The 18,122-nt window shown below is 46.4% G+C and overlaps 1 protein-coding gene across 1 annotated transcript in view; it reads right to left on the bottom strand.

Annotated features, from left to right (window-relative positions):
• rrm1 (ribonucleotide reductase M1 polypeptide) overlaps positions 1-18,122 on the bottom strand; it is a 47,418-nt gene that overhangs the window by 2,923 nt on the left and 26,373 nt on the right. Inside the window, exons 13-17 of the mRNA XM_048533443.2 lie at positions 15,789-15,938; positions 14,145-14,366; positions 10,057-10,133; positions 7,635-7,770; positions 7,420-7,515 (exon numbers count right to left, since the gene is read on the bottom strand). Coding sequence (XP_048389400.1) covers positions 7,420-7,515; positions 7,635-7,770; positions 10,057-10,133; positions 14,145-14,366; positions 15,789-15,938 — 681 coding nt within the window. The remainder of the gene's footprint in view (positions 1-7,419; positions 7,516-7,634; positions 7,771-10,056; positions 10,134-14,144; positions 14,367-15,788; positions 15,939-18,122) is intronic.

Raw genomic sequence — 18,122 nt, 5'->3', positions numbered from 1 at the left:
TCAAAAAATTTCAAAGCCCTTCACAGCCAATAAAAACTTTTGCACAGTAATCAAGGTTGTGATATTGGAAACATTGCATGCAATAGACACACACTGCAAAATTCCACTAACAGTAATGCACTAATTACCAGTCAATTTGTTTTAGTAATATTGACCAAGGAATAAATAACGGCCAGGACAGGGCAGGAATTCTCTGCTCTTTTCTGGAAAAATGTCATATATTGTTTCATCAGAGCTTTGGTTTTCTCATCCAAAAGACAGCAGCTCTCACAATACTATATGCAATATCAGACTTTTGTTTTTTTAATTTGTGTTCAAGTCTGAGTGGGTCTTGAATCCAAAATGTTGAGACTCAAGAAGCACAAGTGCGATATGGCTGACATAGCAAGCATGCCTCCTCAACTGTCTTCACTGGGTGACTCCTTACTCAGATTTTGCCCTCTGGTCCTAAACATAACCACAAGGACTAAAAGCACCTAGCTTGTCAAGACCTCTGAGAATATTATTTTTAATAAGATTTTCTGTCATTCTTCTAAACTCCGACAATTATAAACCCAACCTACTCAACCTCTCTTCGTAACAGAATCCCTCCATACCAAAGATCAGTCTAATGGACTTCCTCTGGGCTTTTGATGTCAATACATCTTTTTTAAAATAAGTCGACTAAGGATGTTCACAATATTCCAGCAATGGTGTAACTAGTGTCTTCTCTTGTGTCCAAAAGGCTTCCCTAGTTTTATACTCTATTTCCTTTGAAATAAACAAACAAAGTCTATTTGCCTTCTCTATGATTTGCCAACTGCTAACTTATAACAATTTATGCACTAGGACTCCCAAATCTCTGTGCTATAGTTTCTGCAGTCTTTTCCCATTTAAAGAGTGCAGTTCTTCTATTCTTCCTACCAAAGTACAAACCAACATTTTCTGACATTACATTCTACCTGCTTGGTTTTTGCCCACTCAGGCTGAATACACACAGGCTGTCATTCTCACTTGCACCAACCTACTTTTGTGTCATCCACAAACTTGGCTCGTTCAATCAATTTTATCCCAACTATCGACCTGAATATAATACCTCCAACACCTTAGGCTTTCTTTTGTCCTAAGCAGTCATATGTGCAATACCTTGAGCAGCTTTTCGAAATCTGAACACATTATAAATTTCTAATGCAGGACGGAAACATGCATTAAATGGCAGAACCCTTAGCAGCATCAACATAGAGGATTTGAGGCGCACAATTCAGTTCCCTGAACGTGGCGACACAACTGGATAAGCCAATCAAGAAGGTATTGGGCGTGCTTGGCTTCATTGTTCGGGGTGTAGAGTTAAATATTGGCAAATCATGTCTTAGCTGTATAGAGATTTGGGATAAATTTGGAATATTGTGTACAGTTCTGGTCACCACACTACCAGAAGGATGCAGAGGTTTTGGAATGGGTACAGAAACTGTTTAGATCCCGTCTGGTTTGGAGGGTATTAGCTACGGAGGGAATTGGGAAAAACTTTTTTTTTTGCTTGAACATCTAAGGATATGGGGCAATTTCACAGAACTTTACAAACTTATGAGAGGCATAGAGAATGGATAGTCAGTCTTTTTTCCAGGGTAGAAATGTCAATTACCAGGGGTCACAGGTCGAAGATAAAAGGGAGTTAGATTAAAGGAGATGTGAGAGGCTGTTTTTTTTTTCTTTTTTTTGAAAAACACAGAGGATGCTAAATGTCTGGAATGTACTGGCAGAGGTGGAGGTGGAGGTAGTTCCAAAGCAATTCTAAGGAGCTATCTTGACAGATACGCAGGAAATTGAGGGATACGGACAGTGCAGAGGAATGAAGTTTCTTGTTTAGAAAGTTATGTGTCAGTGCAGCCCCAAAGGACCCATTCTTGTGCTGTACAGTGATAGTGGGAACTGCAGATGCTGGAGAATTCCAAGATAATAAAATGTGAGGCTGGATGAACACAGCAGGCCAAGCAGCATCTCAGGAGCACAAAAGCTGATGTTTCGGGCCTAGACCCTTCATCAGAGAGGGGGATGGGGAGAGGGAACTGGAATAAATAGGGAGAGAGGGGGAGGCGGACCGAAGATGGAGAGAAAAGAAGATAGGTGGAGAGGAGAGTATAGGTGGGGAGGTAGGGAGGGGTTAGGTCAGTCCAGGGAAGATGGACAGGTCAAGGAGGTGGGATGAGGTTAGTAGGTAGATGGGGGTGCGGCTTGGGGTGGGAGGAAGGGATGGGTGAGAGGAAGAACCGGTTAGGGAGGCAGAGACAGGTTAGACTGGTTTTGGGATGCAGTGGGTGGGGGGGAAAGAGCTGAGCTGGTTGTGTGGTGCAGTGGGGGGAGGGGACGAACTGGGCTGGTTTAGGGATGCAGTAGGGGAAGGGGAGATTTTGAAACTGGTGAAGTCCACATTGATACCATATGGCTGCAGGGTTCCCAGGCGGAATATGAGTTGCTGTTCCTGCAACCTTCGGGTGGCATCATTGTGGCAGTGCAGGAGGCCCATGATGGACATGTCATCTAGAGAATGGGAGGGGGAGTGGAAATGGTTTGCGACTGGGAGGTGCAGTTGTTTGTTGCAAACTGAGCGGAGGTGTTCTGCAAAGCGGTCCCCAAGCCTCCGCTTGGTTTCCCCAATGTAGAGGAAGCCGCACCGGGTACAGTGGATGCAGTATACCACATTGGCAGATGTGCAGGTGAACCTCTCCTTAATGTGGAATGTCATCTTGGGGCCTGGGATAGGGGTGAGGGAGGAGGTGTGGGGGCAAGTGTAGCATTTCCTGCGGTTGCAGGGGAAGGTGCCGGGTGTGGTGGGGTTGGAGGGCAGTGTGGAGCGAACAAGGGAGTCACGGAGAGAGTGGTCTCTCCGGAAAGCAGACAGGGGTGGGGATGGAAAAATGTCTTGGGTAGTGGGGTCGGATTGTAAATGGCGGAAGTGTCGGAGGATGATGCGTTGTATCTGGAGGTTGGTAGGGTGGTGTGTGAGAACGAGGGGGATCCTCTTAGGGCGGTTGTGGCGGGGGCGGGGTGTGAGGGATGTGTTGCGGGAAATACGGGAGACGCGGTCAAGGGCGTTCTCGATCACTGTGGGGGGAAAGTTGCGGTCCTTAAAGAACTTGGACATCTGGGATGTGCGGGAGTGGAATGTCTTATCGTGGGAGCAGATGCGGCGGAGGAATTGGGAATAGGGGATGGAATTTTTGCAGGAGGGTGGGTGGGAGGAGGTGTATTCTAGGTAGCTGTGGGAGTCGGTGGGCTTGAAATGGACATCAGTTACAAGCTGGTTGCCTGACATGGAGACTGAGAGGTCCAGGAAGGTGAGGGATGTGCTGGAGATGGCCCAGGTGAACTGAAGGTTGGGGTGGAAGGTGTTGGTGAAGTGGATGAACTGTTCGAGCTCCTCTGGGGAGCAAGAGGCGGCGCCGATACAGTCATCAATGTACCGGAGGAGGTGGGGTTTGGGGCCTGTGTAGGTGCGGAAGAGGACTGTTCCACGTAACCTACAAAGAGGCAGGCATAGCTGGGGCCCATGCGGGTGCCCATGGCCACCCCCTTAGTCTGTAGGAAGTGGGAGGAGTCAAAAGAGAAGTTGTTGAGTGTGAGGACGAGTTCAGCTAGGAGGATGAGAGTGTCGGTGGAGGGGGACTGGTCGGGCCTGCGGGACAGGAAGAAGCGGAGGGCCTTGAGGCCATCTCCATGCGGAATGCAGGTGTACAGGGACTGGACGTCCGTGGTGAATATGAGGTGTTGGGGGCCAGGGAATTGGAAGTCCTGGAGGTGGTGGAGGGCGTGGGTGGTGTCACGGACGTAGGTGGGGAGTTCCTGGACCAAAGGGGAGAAAATGGAGTCCAGATAGGTGGAGATGAGGTCGGTGGGGCAGGAGCAGGCTGAGACGATGGGTCGACCAGGGCAGGCAGGTTTGTGGATTTTGGGAAGGAGATAGAAATGGGCCGTGCAGGGTTGGGGAACAATGAGGTTGGAGGCTGTGGGTGGGAGGTCCCCTGAGGTGATGAGGTCGTGAATGGTGTTGGAGACGGTGGAGCAGTTTTTCCGTCGTCTTCGCCACAATGCCTACTTCTTCAACCGGGAACCTAACCCTCCTTCCACTGACCCCTTCACCCGCTTCCAACACAAGTCCTCCTCCTGGACACCACCCCCAGGCCTCCTACCCTGCCTCGACCTCTTCATCTCCAACGGCCGTTGAGACATTAACCGCCTCAACCTCTCCACCCCTCTCACCCACTCCAACCTCTCCCCCGCAGAACGGGCAGCCCTCCGCTCCAACCCCAACCTCACCATCAAACCCGCAGACAAGGGTGGCGCAGTGGTAGTACGGCGCACTGACCTCTACATCACCGAGGCCAGACGCCAACTCTCCGACGCCACCTCCTACCGCCTCCTCGATCATGACCCCACACCCGAGCACCAAACCATCATCTCCAACACCATTCACGACCTCATCACCTCAGGGGACCTCCCACCCACAGCCTCCAACCTCATTGTTCCCCAACCCCGCACGGCCCGTTTCTATCTCCTTCCCAAAATCCACAAACCTGCCTGCCCTGGTCGACCCATCGTCTCAGCCTGCTCCTGCCCCACCGACCTCATCTCCACCTATCTGGACTCCATTTTCTCCCCTTTGGTCCAGGAACTCCCCACCTACGTCCGTGACACCACCCACGCCCTCCACCTCCTCCAGGACTTCCAATTCCCTGGCCCCCAATACCTCATATTCACCATGGACGTCCAGTCCCTGTACACCTGCATTCCGCATGGAGATGGCCTCAAGGCCCTCCGCTTCTTCCTGTCCCGCAGGCCCGACCAGTCCCCCTCCACCGACACTCTCATCCTCCTAGCTGAACTCGTCCTCACACTCAACAACTTCTCTTTTGACTCCTCCCACTTCCTACAGACTAAGGGGGTGGCCATGGGCACCCGCATGGGCCCCAGCTATGCCTGCCTCTTTGTAGGTTACGTGGAACAGTCCCTCTTCCGCACCTACACAGGCCCCAAACCCCACCTCTTCCTCCGGTACATTGATGACTGTATCGGCGCCGCCTCTTGCTCCCCAGAGGAGCTCGAACAGTTCATCCACTTCACCAACACCTTCCACCCCAACCTTCAGTTCACCTGGGCCATCTCCAGCACATCCCTCACCTTCCTGGACCTCTCAGTCTCCATGTCAGGCAACCAGCTTGTAACTGATGTCCATTTCAAGCCCACCGACTCCCACAGCTACTTAGAATACACCTCCTCCCACCCACCCTCCTGCAAAAATTCCATCCCCTATTCCCAATTCCTCCGCCGCATCTGCTCCCACGATAAGACATTCCACTCCCGCACATCCCAGATGTCCAAGTTCTTTAAGGACCGCAACTTTCCCCCCACAGTGATCGAGAACGCCCTTGACCGCGTCTCCCGTATTTCCCACAACACATCCCTCACACCCTGCCCCCGCCACAACCGCCCTAAGAGGATCCCCCTCGTTCTCACACCCCACCCTACCAACCTCCGGATACAACGCATCATCCTCCGACACTTCTGCCATTTACAATCTGACCCCACCACCCAAGACATTTTTCCATCCCCATCCCTGTCTGCTTTCCGGAGAGACCACTCTCTCTGTGACTCCCTTGTTCGCTCCACACTGCCCTCCAACCCCACCACACCCGGCACCTTCCCCGGCAACCGCAGGAAATGCTACACTTGCCCCCACACCTCCTCCCTCACCCCTATCCCAGGCCCCAAGATGACATTCCACATTAAGGAGAGGTTCACCTGCACATCTGCCAATGTGGTATACTGCATCCACTGTACCCGGTGCGGCTTCCTCTACATTGGGGAAACCAAGCGGAGGCTTGGGGACCGCTTTGCAGAACACCTCCGCTCAGTTTGCAACAAACAACTGCACCTCCCAGTCGCAAACCATTTCCACTCCCCCTCCCATTCTCTAGATGACATGTCCATCATGGGCCTCCTGCACTGCCACAATGATGCCACCCGAAGGTTGCAGGAACAGCAACTCATATTCCGCCTGGGAACCCTGCAGCCATATGGTATCAATGTGGACTTCACCAGTTTCAAAATCTCCCCTTCCCCTACTGCATCCCTAAACCAGCCCAGTTCGTCCCCTCCCCCCACTGCACCACACAACCAGCTCAGCTCTTTCCCCCCCACCCACTGCATCCCAAAACCAGTCCAACCTGTCTCTGCCTCCATAACCGGTTCTTCCTCTCACCCATCCCTTCCTCCCACCCCAAGCCGCACCCCCATCTACCTACTAACCTCATCCCACCTCCTTGACCTGTCCATCTTCCCTGGACTGACCTAACCCCTCCCTACCTCCCCACCTATACTCTCCTCTCCACCTATCTTCTTTTCTCTCCATCTTCGGTCCGCCTCCCCCTCTCTCCCTATTTATTCCAGTTTTACTCTCCCCATCCCCCTCTCTGAAGGAGGGTCTAGGCCCGAAACATCAGCTTTTGTGCTCCTGAGATGCTGCTTGGCCTGCTGTGTTCATCCAGCCTCACATTTTATTATCTTGTGCTGTACAGTTCTTTGTACATCCGCTGCTTCCCCTTTATTTATGCTGCTCACTCCCACCTCAGAGAATTCAAATAAAATTGCTGTGTATGAATTCCTCTTTTTGAACTAACACTGCTTGATTATACTGTATTCTAAATGTCCTGCTATTAAATCCTTCATAAGTGACTGTAACATTTTCCCCAAAAACAGATGTTAAGCTGACAGGCTTTCATTTACCCATTTATCCTAGAGTAAGGGCAGCTAAAAGTGTTAACAGTTACAGCTTTTCAACCCTCTGGGACTTTTCCAGCATCTCAAGATACTTGTAAGATTATTACCATGGCGCTCCTCACTTTAGTTTCTCGATTATGTTTGGAATCAATGCTCATTTCTAGAAAGGGGAAGCAAAATGAGACGTGACTTGATAGAAGTGTACAAAATGATTAGAGGTATAGATAGAGTGGACAGCCAGAGACTTTTTCCTAGGATGGAGGCAGCTTTTACAAGGGGACATAGTTTTAAAGTGAAAGGACGTGGATATTGTGGAGATGTCAGAGGTAGGTTCTTTACTCAGAGTGGTAGGGGCGTGTAACACATTGCCGGGGAGGGTAGTGGAGTCAGCCTCATTAGGGGCATTTAAGCAGCTACTAAATAGGCATATGGATGATAGTATAAGGTAGGGGTGGGGGTTAGATAGAACTTGGGTTTCGGGTAAAAGTTCGGCACAACATCTTGGGCTGAAGGGCCTGTACTGTGCTGTCCTGTTCTATGTTCAAAGATACTAAGCCCAGATGAGATGGATAAGGGAAAATTAAGTGAGAATTAAGCTGTTGCTAATGACAGAAGCTCTCTAAAGTGAACACGATGAGCCACAAGATGCAATGGCTTTTTTTAAACCTGGATCGATCCATTCTGAGAAATGATCCGGTTCTTCATTTCTTCACTCCACAGTCCACGTTCAGTCAGATCTTTCAGTAGATGTGGATTAACAATCTGTGAGGACAATACATACAACCATAAAGATGCTGCAACTTGCCAAATGTCAGTGTTTTAAATATTACACCACCCACATTACTTGGCACTTTCAGCCCATTTATGTGAAGGCAACTGACCTGAAACTCTCCAGACAATACTCGGCGTGTGTAGATGTTGCTGGTGTACGGTTCAATTGACTCGTTGTTACCTAGGATCTGAGCTGTTGATGCAGTAGGCATTGGAGCAATCAGGAGGCTGTTCCTCACACCATATCTAAGTGGAGTGAAAAGTGCAAAGAGTAAGAGGCCTCATATCAAAAATTCTCAGAAAAAGACAAAAGTTTAACACAAAGCATCAATCCACCAAAAAAAAACACAAATTAGAGTTTGGCAAATTTTTCATCATAGATTCAGGCAGTACTGAAGGAGTGCATTCACAGCACATTGCAGTTGCACCAGCTTTTTGAAAACTATTGAGCTACACCAAATCCTCATTATCCACAGGGTATAGGGCCAAAACCATCCACAGTTTAAAAAAATGCAGATACCATTCAAACCTAACTCTCCTATATACTGAGAAGGACCACACAAATCAGACCAGATGAGTCAACGGGGAAAGCAAAGACCAGGTCTTGGCTGATGGCACAGGTAGCAAACCAGTAGACCACAGAGAATCTTCAGATCGAAATTATCTTTATTTGTTTATGGGGTGTTGGCATTACAGAATATGCCAGATACAGCCCCCTAACTGCTATGGAGGTGGTGGCGGTGGGTTGCCTTCTTGAACCATTGCAGCTCATTTGATACAGAGACAGTCTCTGCACTGTCCAGGAAGGAGGTGCTAGATTCTGACCTTGTAACATGAAGGAGCAGCAATATATTTCCAAGTCAAGATGGTGAGTGGCTCAGAGGGGAACTTGCAGGAGGTAGTGTTCCAATGTATCAGCTACCCTTTTCCTTGGAGATGCAAGTGGTGGTGGGTGTTAAAAGGTGCTGTCCAAGGAAACGTGGTCAATTTTTGCAGTGCATTTGGTAGGCAGTACACACTGTTGCAACTGAGTGTTGGTGGTGAAGCAACAGAATGCTTGTGGATGTGGTGCCAATCAAGTGGGCTGCTTTGTCCTGCATAGTTTTGAACAGCACCCATCCAGGTAAGTGGGGAATAATCCACCACGCTCCTGACTTGTCCCTTGTAGATGTTAAACAGGTTTCAAGAGTTAGATGGTGAGTAACTGGCAGAATTCCCAACCTCTGACTTTTTCTTGTAGCCACATGTATATATGGAATAGTATAGTTGAGTTTCTCGTCAATTGTAACCTCCAGGATGAGGATAATGGGACATTCACAGCAATGATAATGCCATTGAACGTCATGGGTAGATAGTTAAATGTCCTCTTGTTGGAGATAGTCAAAAGGCCATGCAAACATCAGGCAAATATTACTTGCTATTTGTCAGCATAAGCCTGGATATTTTCTGAGTTTTGCTGCATTTGGACTGACTGCTTCAGATTGGAAGAGTCACAAATGGTGCTGAATGTTATGCAAAACACCAAACATCCCCACATCTGACTCTGTGACAGAGGAAAGATCATTGATGAAACTGGTTATTAGGGATACGCAATTAATGCTGCCTAACCAGCAACATCCTCATTCCATGAATGAATAAAGAAAACAGCTGAAGATTGGGCTTAGAATACCCCTGAGAAACTCCTGAGAGATGTCCAAGGGCTAAAATCTGATGGGCCTTCAACAACCACAACCATCCTTCTTTATGCCAGATAAGACTGCATCCACAGCGTTTCCACCCTTGCTTCCAACTGATACCAGTTTTGCTTGGGCTCCTTGATGCCACACTCAGTCAAATATGGCTTTGATGTCAAAGGCTGTTACATTATCACTTTATCTCTGGAATTCAGTTCTTGATTGAACTAAGACTATTATAACATCTGGAACTGAGTGGCCTTGCAGAACCCAGACTGAGCATCAGTTTACTTTTTTTTGTGCAAGTGCTACGTGATGGCACTGTCAATGCCCCCTTTCATCACTTTGAGGATGACTGAAAGTCAGCAGGCCTCCAAGATTCATGTGCAGCAGCTACATCTGGATGTGGAAGTCAATGCCATCAATGTGCCATTCTCTGAAACCAAGAAGGCCTGCAAGCACACACAACTTAGATTGAACATCAGTCCTAACACCTTCAGAATGAAGAAAGGGTTTGGGAGGTTAAATATGAAGACTCTTAATAATCTTTTGGCTTAGGGTCAGGTATACTGAAGCAGAGGAAGATAAATCTCATAATTGAACAATGAACTGCATCACAAGTAACACTGAAAACATTGATAAGCCCACTAAGATCCTCTTATGAGTCAACTTAAACACTTGGCTTCATGCTCTGCTACCAAGGATAAAATGCACAGTTTTCCAGCCTGGGAATCCCTGTCTCCATTTTAAGTAAAACTTTTATCCAAGAAATAAAAAAAATCAAATGTACACTCTTCCCCACCTCCCAAAAAGATCTCAAATTCTCTTTACCTTTCAAAAATCACTCATGGAAACTTACTTTGCAATCTTTTCCTTTAGCCCCTTCCAGTCCCAAAGATCAGTGGGAGTGGCATTCCACATGTCATACTGAAGGATCTGAAAGCAGAGCACTCAAAATGTGATATATCTACGGATTATGGCCTCATTAGCACAGAACAATGCAATGTCACATTTGACCATGGAAACTGTTACCAAACATACTTTATATCTAATCAGATCCCCCACACAGTGTTAAGAATGTACACTGCTCTGTTTCATGTTAAGCAATGCAGTGTCTGATGAAGCAGTATAGAGGGAGCCGTACTATCTAAATTGTACTGCACTGATACACACTGCAGTAATTGTTCCAACCAGTCAGTCCTCCAGCAGTTAATCCAATTTGGAAGTACATATCAGCAAAAATATCAACCACACAGTATCAGTCAATCAGACCTCACACAGAAAGAATCATTGGACAGTTATCTATAGCAGGAATTTCCTGTAAGCTTACATTAGCTAATTGGGTACAATTGCACAGTGGTTATTTTGTGAATTTGCAATCCAGAGGCCTGAAATTATGATCTGGAGAACACAAATTCAGATCCTACAGAAATCTAAAATCCAAAAATAAAACAATTAGAGAAAATGACGAGAAAGCTGTACAATTATTAAACACACAGCCAGCTCATAAACTTCCATCTATAGCTTATAGAAGTAACAGGTAATTTAGATGTTATAAAAAGGGAGAAACACAGAACAATCAGAAGAGAAAAAGTACTGACGAAACTATTAGGATTGAAAGCAGACAAGTAACAACAGACTTGGTGGATCCATTGGGATGTGGGAACAGATTCGGTGCATCCATGGATGCGGGAAAGGTTCTACTGGATTGGAAAAATGCTAATAAAACTCCCTGAGACAAAAGAGACACGGAAGGTAGGATACTACAAATGAGTTAGTTTAATATGTCGTCAGAAGGGATTAATGACAGGAAATTCTGTAGGTCAAAACACAATGCATCAGGATCAGCATGGTTTTATGAAGGGTAAATTATATTTGACAAATTTACTAGTGTTCTTTGAAGATGTAGCTCAGGACAGCCCAGTGGCGCAGTTGGTGTGGACGTGAGGTCCCGAATGGCCTTCTTCCACACTTTAGGTAATCTATGCTTCCAAGACATGCCAAGTAACATGGATCATGAGGATCCTGTAGAAATAACATATCTGGACATCTGGAAGCATTTTATAAGATGCAACATAAAAAGGTTAATACACAAGGTAAGATCACATGGGGTTCAGGGTAATTTATTAGCTAGGGAAAGAGGATTGGCCAACCAACAGAAAACAGTTAGGATAGAAGGGTCCTTTTCTGGCTAGCAATGCATAATAAGTGGGCTGCCACAGGGTTCAGTTCACAGGCCCCAACTATTTACAATCTATATCAATGACTTGGGATGCAAGGATAGAAAGTACTATAGCCAAATTTGCAAACGACACGAAAATATATGGGAAAATAAGATGCAATGAAGAAATGAGGAATTTACAGATGGATACAGATAGGTTGAGTGAATGGGCTAAAATTTGGCTGAAGAAGTTTAACATGGATAAATGTGAGCTGTTCAGTGTAGAGGTATCTGAGAGTCATGGTGTTTCAATCATACAGGACACTGGATTGGCACATACAGCTGGTAATAAGGAAGGCAAATGGAATTATAGCATATTGCTGAAGAAATAGTGTATAAAATATAGGAAAGAGATGCTGCAAACGTATAATGCAATAAGACTGCATCTGGAGTATTACATATAATTTTAGTCCTCTTAAGGAGGTATGTAGTTGAATTGCAGGCAGTTCAGAGAAGGTTCACTACACAGATTGCAGAGATGAGGGATTCTTCTTATGAAGGGAAATTTAGGTCTCTATTCTCTGGAATTTAGACAAATGAGGGAGTTCTAATTGAGGTCTAAGATGCTAAGGGGATTTCCCCCTTGTCAGGCAATCTAGAATGTAAGATTAAAAAATGAAAGAACTGTGGTTGCTGTACATCAGGAACAAAAACAAAGTTGCTGGAAAAGCTCTGCCAGTCTGGCAGCATCTGTGAAGATGCTACTGGCAAAGGTGTAACATCTGCCTGTTTATCTCCTCCCTCCCCAGTATCCAAAGGCTCAAACATACCTTCCAGGTGAAGCAACACTTCACCTGCACTTCCCAGAATCTAGTCTTCTGCATTCGCTGCTCACAATATGGTCTCCTCTACACTGGGGAAACAAAGTGTAGACTAGGTGACCGCTTCGCAGAACATCTACGCTCTGCTCACAAAAAAAGACCCTGACCTACCCGTTGCCTGCCACTTCAACACACCACCTTGTTCCCTGACCAACATGTCTGTCCCTGGCTTGCTGCTGCATTCCAGCGAAGCCCAGTGCAAACTGGAGGAACAACACCTCATTTTCCAATTGGGAACCCTGCAGCCCTCTGGACTCAATATCAAGTTCAATAATTTTAGGACCTAAACTCTCACATGTCCCAGCCCCCTACCCCACACACCAGGCCTTGTTACCACATAGCCTGCCATTACACACCACCTGTTGTTAGTCACGAATAGTCCCCGTTAACTACTATTCACCCTCCCAGGCTGATCGTTATCAACACTTTGTCCAACTGCTCTTCTCCTCTTTAGGCTCTATCCTATCATTTTACTTCCTACACCATCCCCCGCCCCCTTTTTTCTGCATATGAACTGACTTTTTCCCCAGCCACCATCAGTTCCGAAGAAGGGTCACTAGACCTGAAACATTAACTGTTTTCTCCTTCACAGATGCTGCCAGACCTGCTGAGCTTTTCCAGCAACTTTGTTTTTGTTCCTAGAATGAAAGGTCATAGCTTTAGAATAAGGTAGCAGATTTAAAAGAGTTGAGAAGTTACTTCTGTCAGTGTCACGAACCTATGGATTTCGCCATCCCAGGGAGCGCTAGATACAAGGACACAATAAATGTAAGAAGGAGTTGGATTGTTAACTCAGAGCAGCTTGAAGGGTCATGGAGAGTGGGCACGAAAATAGCATTGAGTCAGAGATGAGATCAGCTGTGATCTTTAATGCTTATTGCTGCTGTTCCTATATTTTCTCCTTTATTCTTTATTCATTCATGCAATGAGGGCTTCACTGGCTATGCAGCATTTATTGCTCATCCCTTGTTAAGAGTTTTGAGAAGATTTGTAGCTCAGGTTGAGTTTCCGAATATGAGTTTGCTCGCTGAGCTGGAAGGTTCGTTTTCAGACATTTCGTCACCATTCTAGGTAACATCATCAGTGAGCCTCCAATGAAGCCTCACCGGAGGCTCACTGATGATGTTACCTAGAATGGTGACGAAACGTCTGAAAACAAACCTTCCACTCAGCGAGCAAACTCACATCCAGTTAACCACATTGCTGTGGGTCTGCAATCACATGCAGCCAAATTAGGTAAGAATGACAGTTTCCTTCCCTACAGGACATTAGTGAGCCAGATGGGTTTTTCCAACAATCAACAACAGATTCACAGTCGTCATTAGACTGTCAATTCCAGGTATTTATTGACATCAAACTCCACATCTGCCACGGAGGGATTCGAACCCAAGTCCCAGAATGTTATCTGGGTCTGTGGATTAACATTCCAGCGACAATACCACTAGGCCATCATCTCCCCTCCATATATGAAACAAACCTGCTGCTCTAGTTGATCGAGCTTACCTGTGACTCCAACCCAATGTTAAAGTTACAGATTCTCAAATTCCTCATTAGGCAGCTTTAGAAAGACATTTAATTATTAGGCAGCTCACCACTGCCTCCTCATGGTAGCTACGGATGAGCAATAAACTGAGAGTGATCCTTGTAATGCCCAAATCAGGCACACATGAATAAAGCCCAAGATGTCAGGAACCTGAGTGGTTATGAGAGTCAAGCAAAGCTAAATAGAGGGAATCGGAGAAGCACCAACTGTAGAATGTGGAGCTACAACAAGGTTATGCTACTGTACAATTAGAGTAGTTTTTTGTCAATGCAGACTTGAAGGGCCAAAGCACCTCTTCTGTACTGTAAGATTCTACGATACACCAGGAACATTTTGTGCTCAGCTTCGACATAACCACTCACCCCCTTGCTGACAGGGCAGCCCTGATAACTCTCATAAGGGCCCAGTTCTTTGGCCAGGTCACAACTTGCATCCAGAGCTGCATAGTAAATGGTCTCAAAGATCTGAATGTTGAGATTCTGAGCTTCTTCACTTTCAAAAGGGTAGCGCATCAGGATGAAGGCATCTGCAAGCCCCTGAACTCCGATCCCAATCGGCCGGTGACTTTTATTAGAATACTCTGCCTAAAACAAAGTGGAAATGTTCAACAGGTTAAAAACTCATCTCAAGCCACATTTTTCTACATCAGACATGTCCCAAACTCCAGTAACAGTCTCAATGCTTACTGGCACCAAATATTCTTGTGCTAATGTCCAAGACCTAGTGTCAATCACTATATTTAAATAAGAGGAAAATTCATGCAGCCCAAATACAAATCCCCTTACATAGAGCAACCTCCCAAACGGAACATAAAATTTACAAATAACAAGGTGTACAGCTGAATGAACACAGCAGGCCAGGCAGCATCAGAGGAGCAAGAAAGCTGACATTTCGAGTCTGGACCCTTCAGAAATGGGGGAGGGGAAGGGGATTCTGAAATAAATAGGGAGAGGGGGAGGTGATGATGGAAGGTGGGCAAAGGAGAAGATAGGTGGAGAGAAGATGGACAGGTCACGGAGGCAGGGATGAGGCTAGTAGGTAGGAAGTGGGGGTGGTGGTTGGTCAGTGAGATGGGAGGAGTGGACAGGCGGGAGAAAAGATGGACAGGACAAGGAGGTGGGGACAAGCTGGGCTGGTCTTGGGCTGTGGAGATTTTGAAGCTTGTGAAGTCCGCATTGAGACCACTGGGCTGCAGGATTCCCAAGCAAAATATAAGGTGCTGTTCCTGTAGCCTTCAGGCTGCATCATTGTGACACTGGAGGAGGTCTAGGATGGATATGTTGTGCAAGGATTGGGAGCATAAGTTGAAGTCGTTCGTGACTGCGATGTGCAGTTGTTTGTTGCCAACAAGCTTAGATGCTCCACATAAGGGGTCTTCAAGCTTCTGCTTGGTTTCCCGATGTAGAGGAGGCCACATCCGGAAAAACGGATACAATATACCACATTAGCAGATGAGCATCTGTTTAATGTGGTAGGTTTTCTTGGGGCCTGGGATGGAGGTGAGGGGAGGGGCGTAGGGGCAGGTGCAGCACTTCCTGTGGTTGCAGGGAAAAGTGCCAGGGAGGGGGAGATAGTGTGTAGTGTCAAGCGGACGAGTGAGTCACAGAGAGAGTGGTTCTTCCGGAAGGCAGATATGGGTGGAGAGGAGTAAAACATCCTTGGTAGTGGGGTCAGATTGCAAGTGGCCTTGTTATCTCAGACCCAGCATCAGCAGTTTCTACTTATCGCTAATAAAATTTACAGATAAAGGACATATCGTGTTTATACTGTCTACAGAGCTATCCAAACAAATCCCATTCACAGCTTTCAATTCCTAGCCCCAGCAGTTTAGGAGCATATCTAACTGGTGACAAGAGTCTGCTTTCATTATTCTTTCAGGCACAGAGCTCCAATCCACTAAATAAGTTTTTGCCCCATTATTTTACCATTTGCCCATCTCACATTTCTTGGCCCTCACTCCCAGTGGCAATTACAAAGTTTCTCCATCCCGGCAAACCTTGACGTACCTCTGGAACCGGATAGTAGTTCACTTCAATGATTTTGTTCAGGTTTCGGACAACCACCCGTGTTACATCTGCTAGTTTGATGAAGTCATAAGTACGATCTGCGGTGACGTACATGTTCAATGCAAGAGAAGCCAAGTTACAGACTGCAACCTGCCAACAAAAAGTATACCGAATGAATGGTGGCAGCCTCAGAAGTATCATAACGCAAGGAACACTTAACACTTTCACAGCATCAATGAACAAAACAAATAAGTCATTGTACTTCAGATACACAAACCGGAAGTCCAACACTAGGCTGCAACATTTGGGCCTCAAGAGGAAAAGAGATGAGAACCCATTAATGGTCAAGAAGGCATATGACATGCTTTCCTTCATCGGACGGGGTATTGAGTACAAGGGTTGGCAGGTCATGTTACAGTTGTATAAGACTTTGGTTCGGCCACATTTGGAATACTGCATACAGTTCTGGTCACCACATTACCAAAAGGATGTGGATGCTTTGGAGAGGGTGCAGTGGAGATTCACCAGGATGTTGCCTGGTATGGAGGGTGCTAGCTATGAAGAAAGATTGACTAGATTAGGATTATTTTCATTAGAAAGACGGAGATTGAGGGGGACCTGATTGAGGTCTATAAAATCATGAGGGTATAGACAAGGTGGAGAGCAAGAAGCTATTTCCCAGAGTGGGGGACTCAGTTACTAGGGATCATGAGTTCAAAGTGAGAGAAGGAAAGTTTATGGGGGACAAGTGTGGAACGTTCTTTACGCAGAGGGTGGTGGGTGCCTGGAACGCGCTGCCAGCGGAGGTGGTAGACGCAGACACGTTAGTCTCTTTTAGGATGTATCTGGACAGGTACATGGATGGGCAGGGAGCAAAGGGACACCGGCCCTTAGAAAATAGATGACAGGTTTAGATAGAGGATCTCGATCGGCGCAGGCTTGGAGGGCTGATGGGCCTGTTCCTGTGCTGTAATATTCTTTGTTCTATGTTGTTCTTTAATAATCAGGTTTTCACTAGTTGTTAATTATAGAATTAACAAAAAGTACTCTGGAGCAGACAATTAGCAAAACATGATTTCCTGTCATTTTTGAGATAATCACAGGCAACAGAATAATAGACAAAAATATGATCTCTAGCAGTTCTGAAGGGTCACTGAACCCAAACTTAACTCTGATTTCTCTCTAAAGATGCTGCCATTCCTGCTGAGGTATTCCAACAATTTCTGTTTTTTATCCCAGACTATTGTTTGTTTTCAGTTGTTCATGAGATGTAGGTGTCACTAGCTAGGCCAGCATTTAGCACCCATCTCTAATCGTCCTCAAAAGTGGCAGTCAGCTGTCTTCTGAACTCCTGCAGGGCCTGTGGTCTAGGTACACCTACAGTGTTAGGGAGTGGCTTCTAGAATTACAACTCAGCAACAGTGAGATATGTTTCCAAGTCAGTTGGTGTTTGGAGCTGAGACGAACTTGCAACTGGTGACAGCAAGAACTGCAGATTCTGGAGTCAGAGTCTAACAGTGGGAAACTGTAGGTCAGGCAATAGGGTTCCAACCAAAAACATCAACTTTCCTATTCCAGCTACCTGACCTGCTGTGTTCCTCCAGCCCCAAGTGTTAGATAACTTGCAACTGGTGTTGTCATTCCCTGCTGTCCTATTATCTTTCTAGTTGGTGGAGGCTGCATGTTTGAAGGTGCTTTTGGAGGAGCTCTGGTGAATTGCGGCAATGCATCTTGTAGATAGAACACACAGTTGCTACAGAGCGTCAGTGAAGGAGAGAGTGGATGTTTGTGGAGAGCGGATGGGATGCCAAACAAGTGGGCTGTTTCATCCTGGATGGTGCCATTCGATTACACTCATGACTTGTGGCTTGCAGATGGTGAATAGGCTTTAGGGAAAATCAAGTGACAATTTACTCGCTGCAACAGCATAGTGTCACAGTGGTTAGCACTGCTGCCTCACAGTGCCAGGGATGGAGCTTGATTCCAGTCTTGGGCGAATGCATGTGCAGTGTGCACATTCTCTGCGTCTGCATCGGTTTCCTCTGGTTGCTTAGGTTTATGTGGTTTAGCCATGGTTAAAAGCCCCAAGTGGGGAGTTGAAAATGGTGTAGATTGACCTTGAGGGTCTTGATGGGCCAAATGTCCTCCCTTCACACTGTAGGGATTCCATGATGCTAATTCCCAACCTGATGTGCTCTGCAAGCACTGTATTTCTGGCTAGTCCAGTTTAGTTTCTGATCAACGATATGCTCCTAGGATGTTGACAGTAGGGGGTTCAGCAAAGGTAAAGCCTTTGAACGGTAAGCTTCCCTCTTGTTGGCGTGTGTGTAGTGC

Source organism: Stegostoma tigrinum, chromosome 6 (assembly GCF_030684315.1).
Source record: "Stegostoma tigrinum isolate sSteTig4 chromosome 6, sSteTig4.hap1, whole genome shotgun sequence".
NCBI classification, from domain to species: domain Eukaryota; kingdom Metazoa; phylum Chordata; class Chondrichthyes; order Orectolobiformes; family Stegostomatidae; genus Stegostoma; species Stegostoma tigrinum.
The sequence above is the reverse complement of the archived record's forward strand: the minus strand, read 5'-3'. Positions and strand labels throughout refer to the sequence as shown.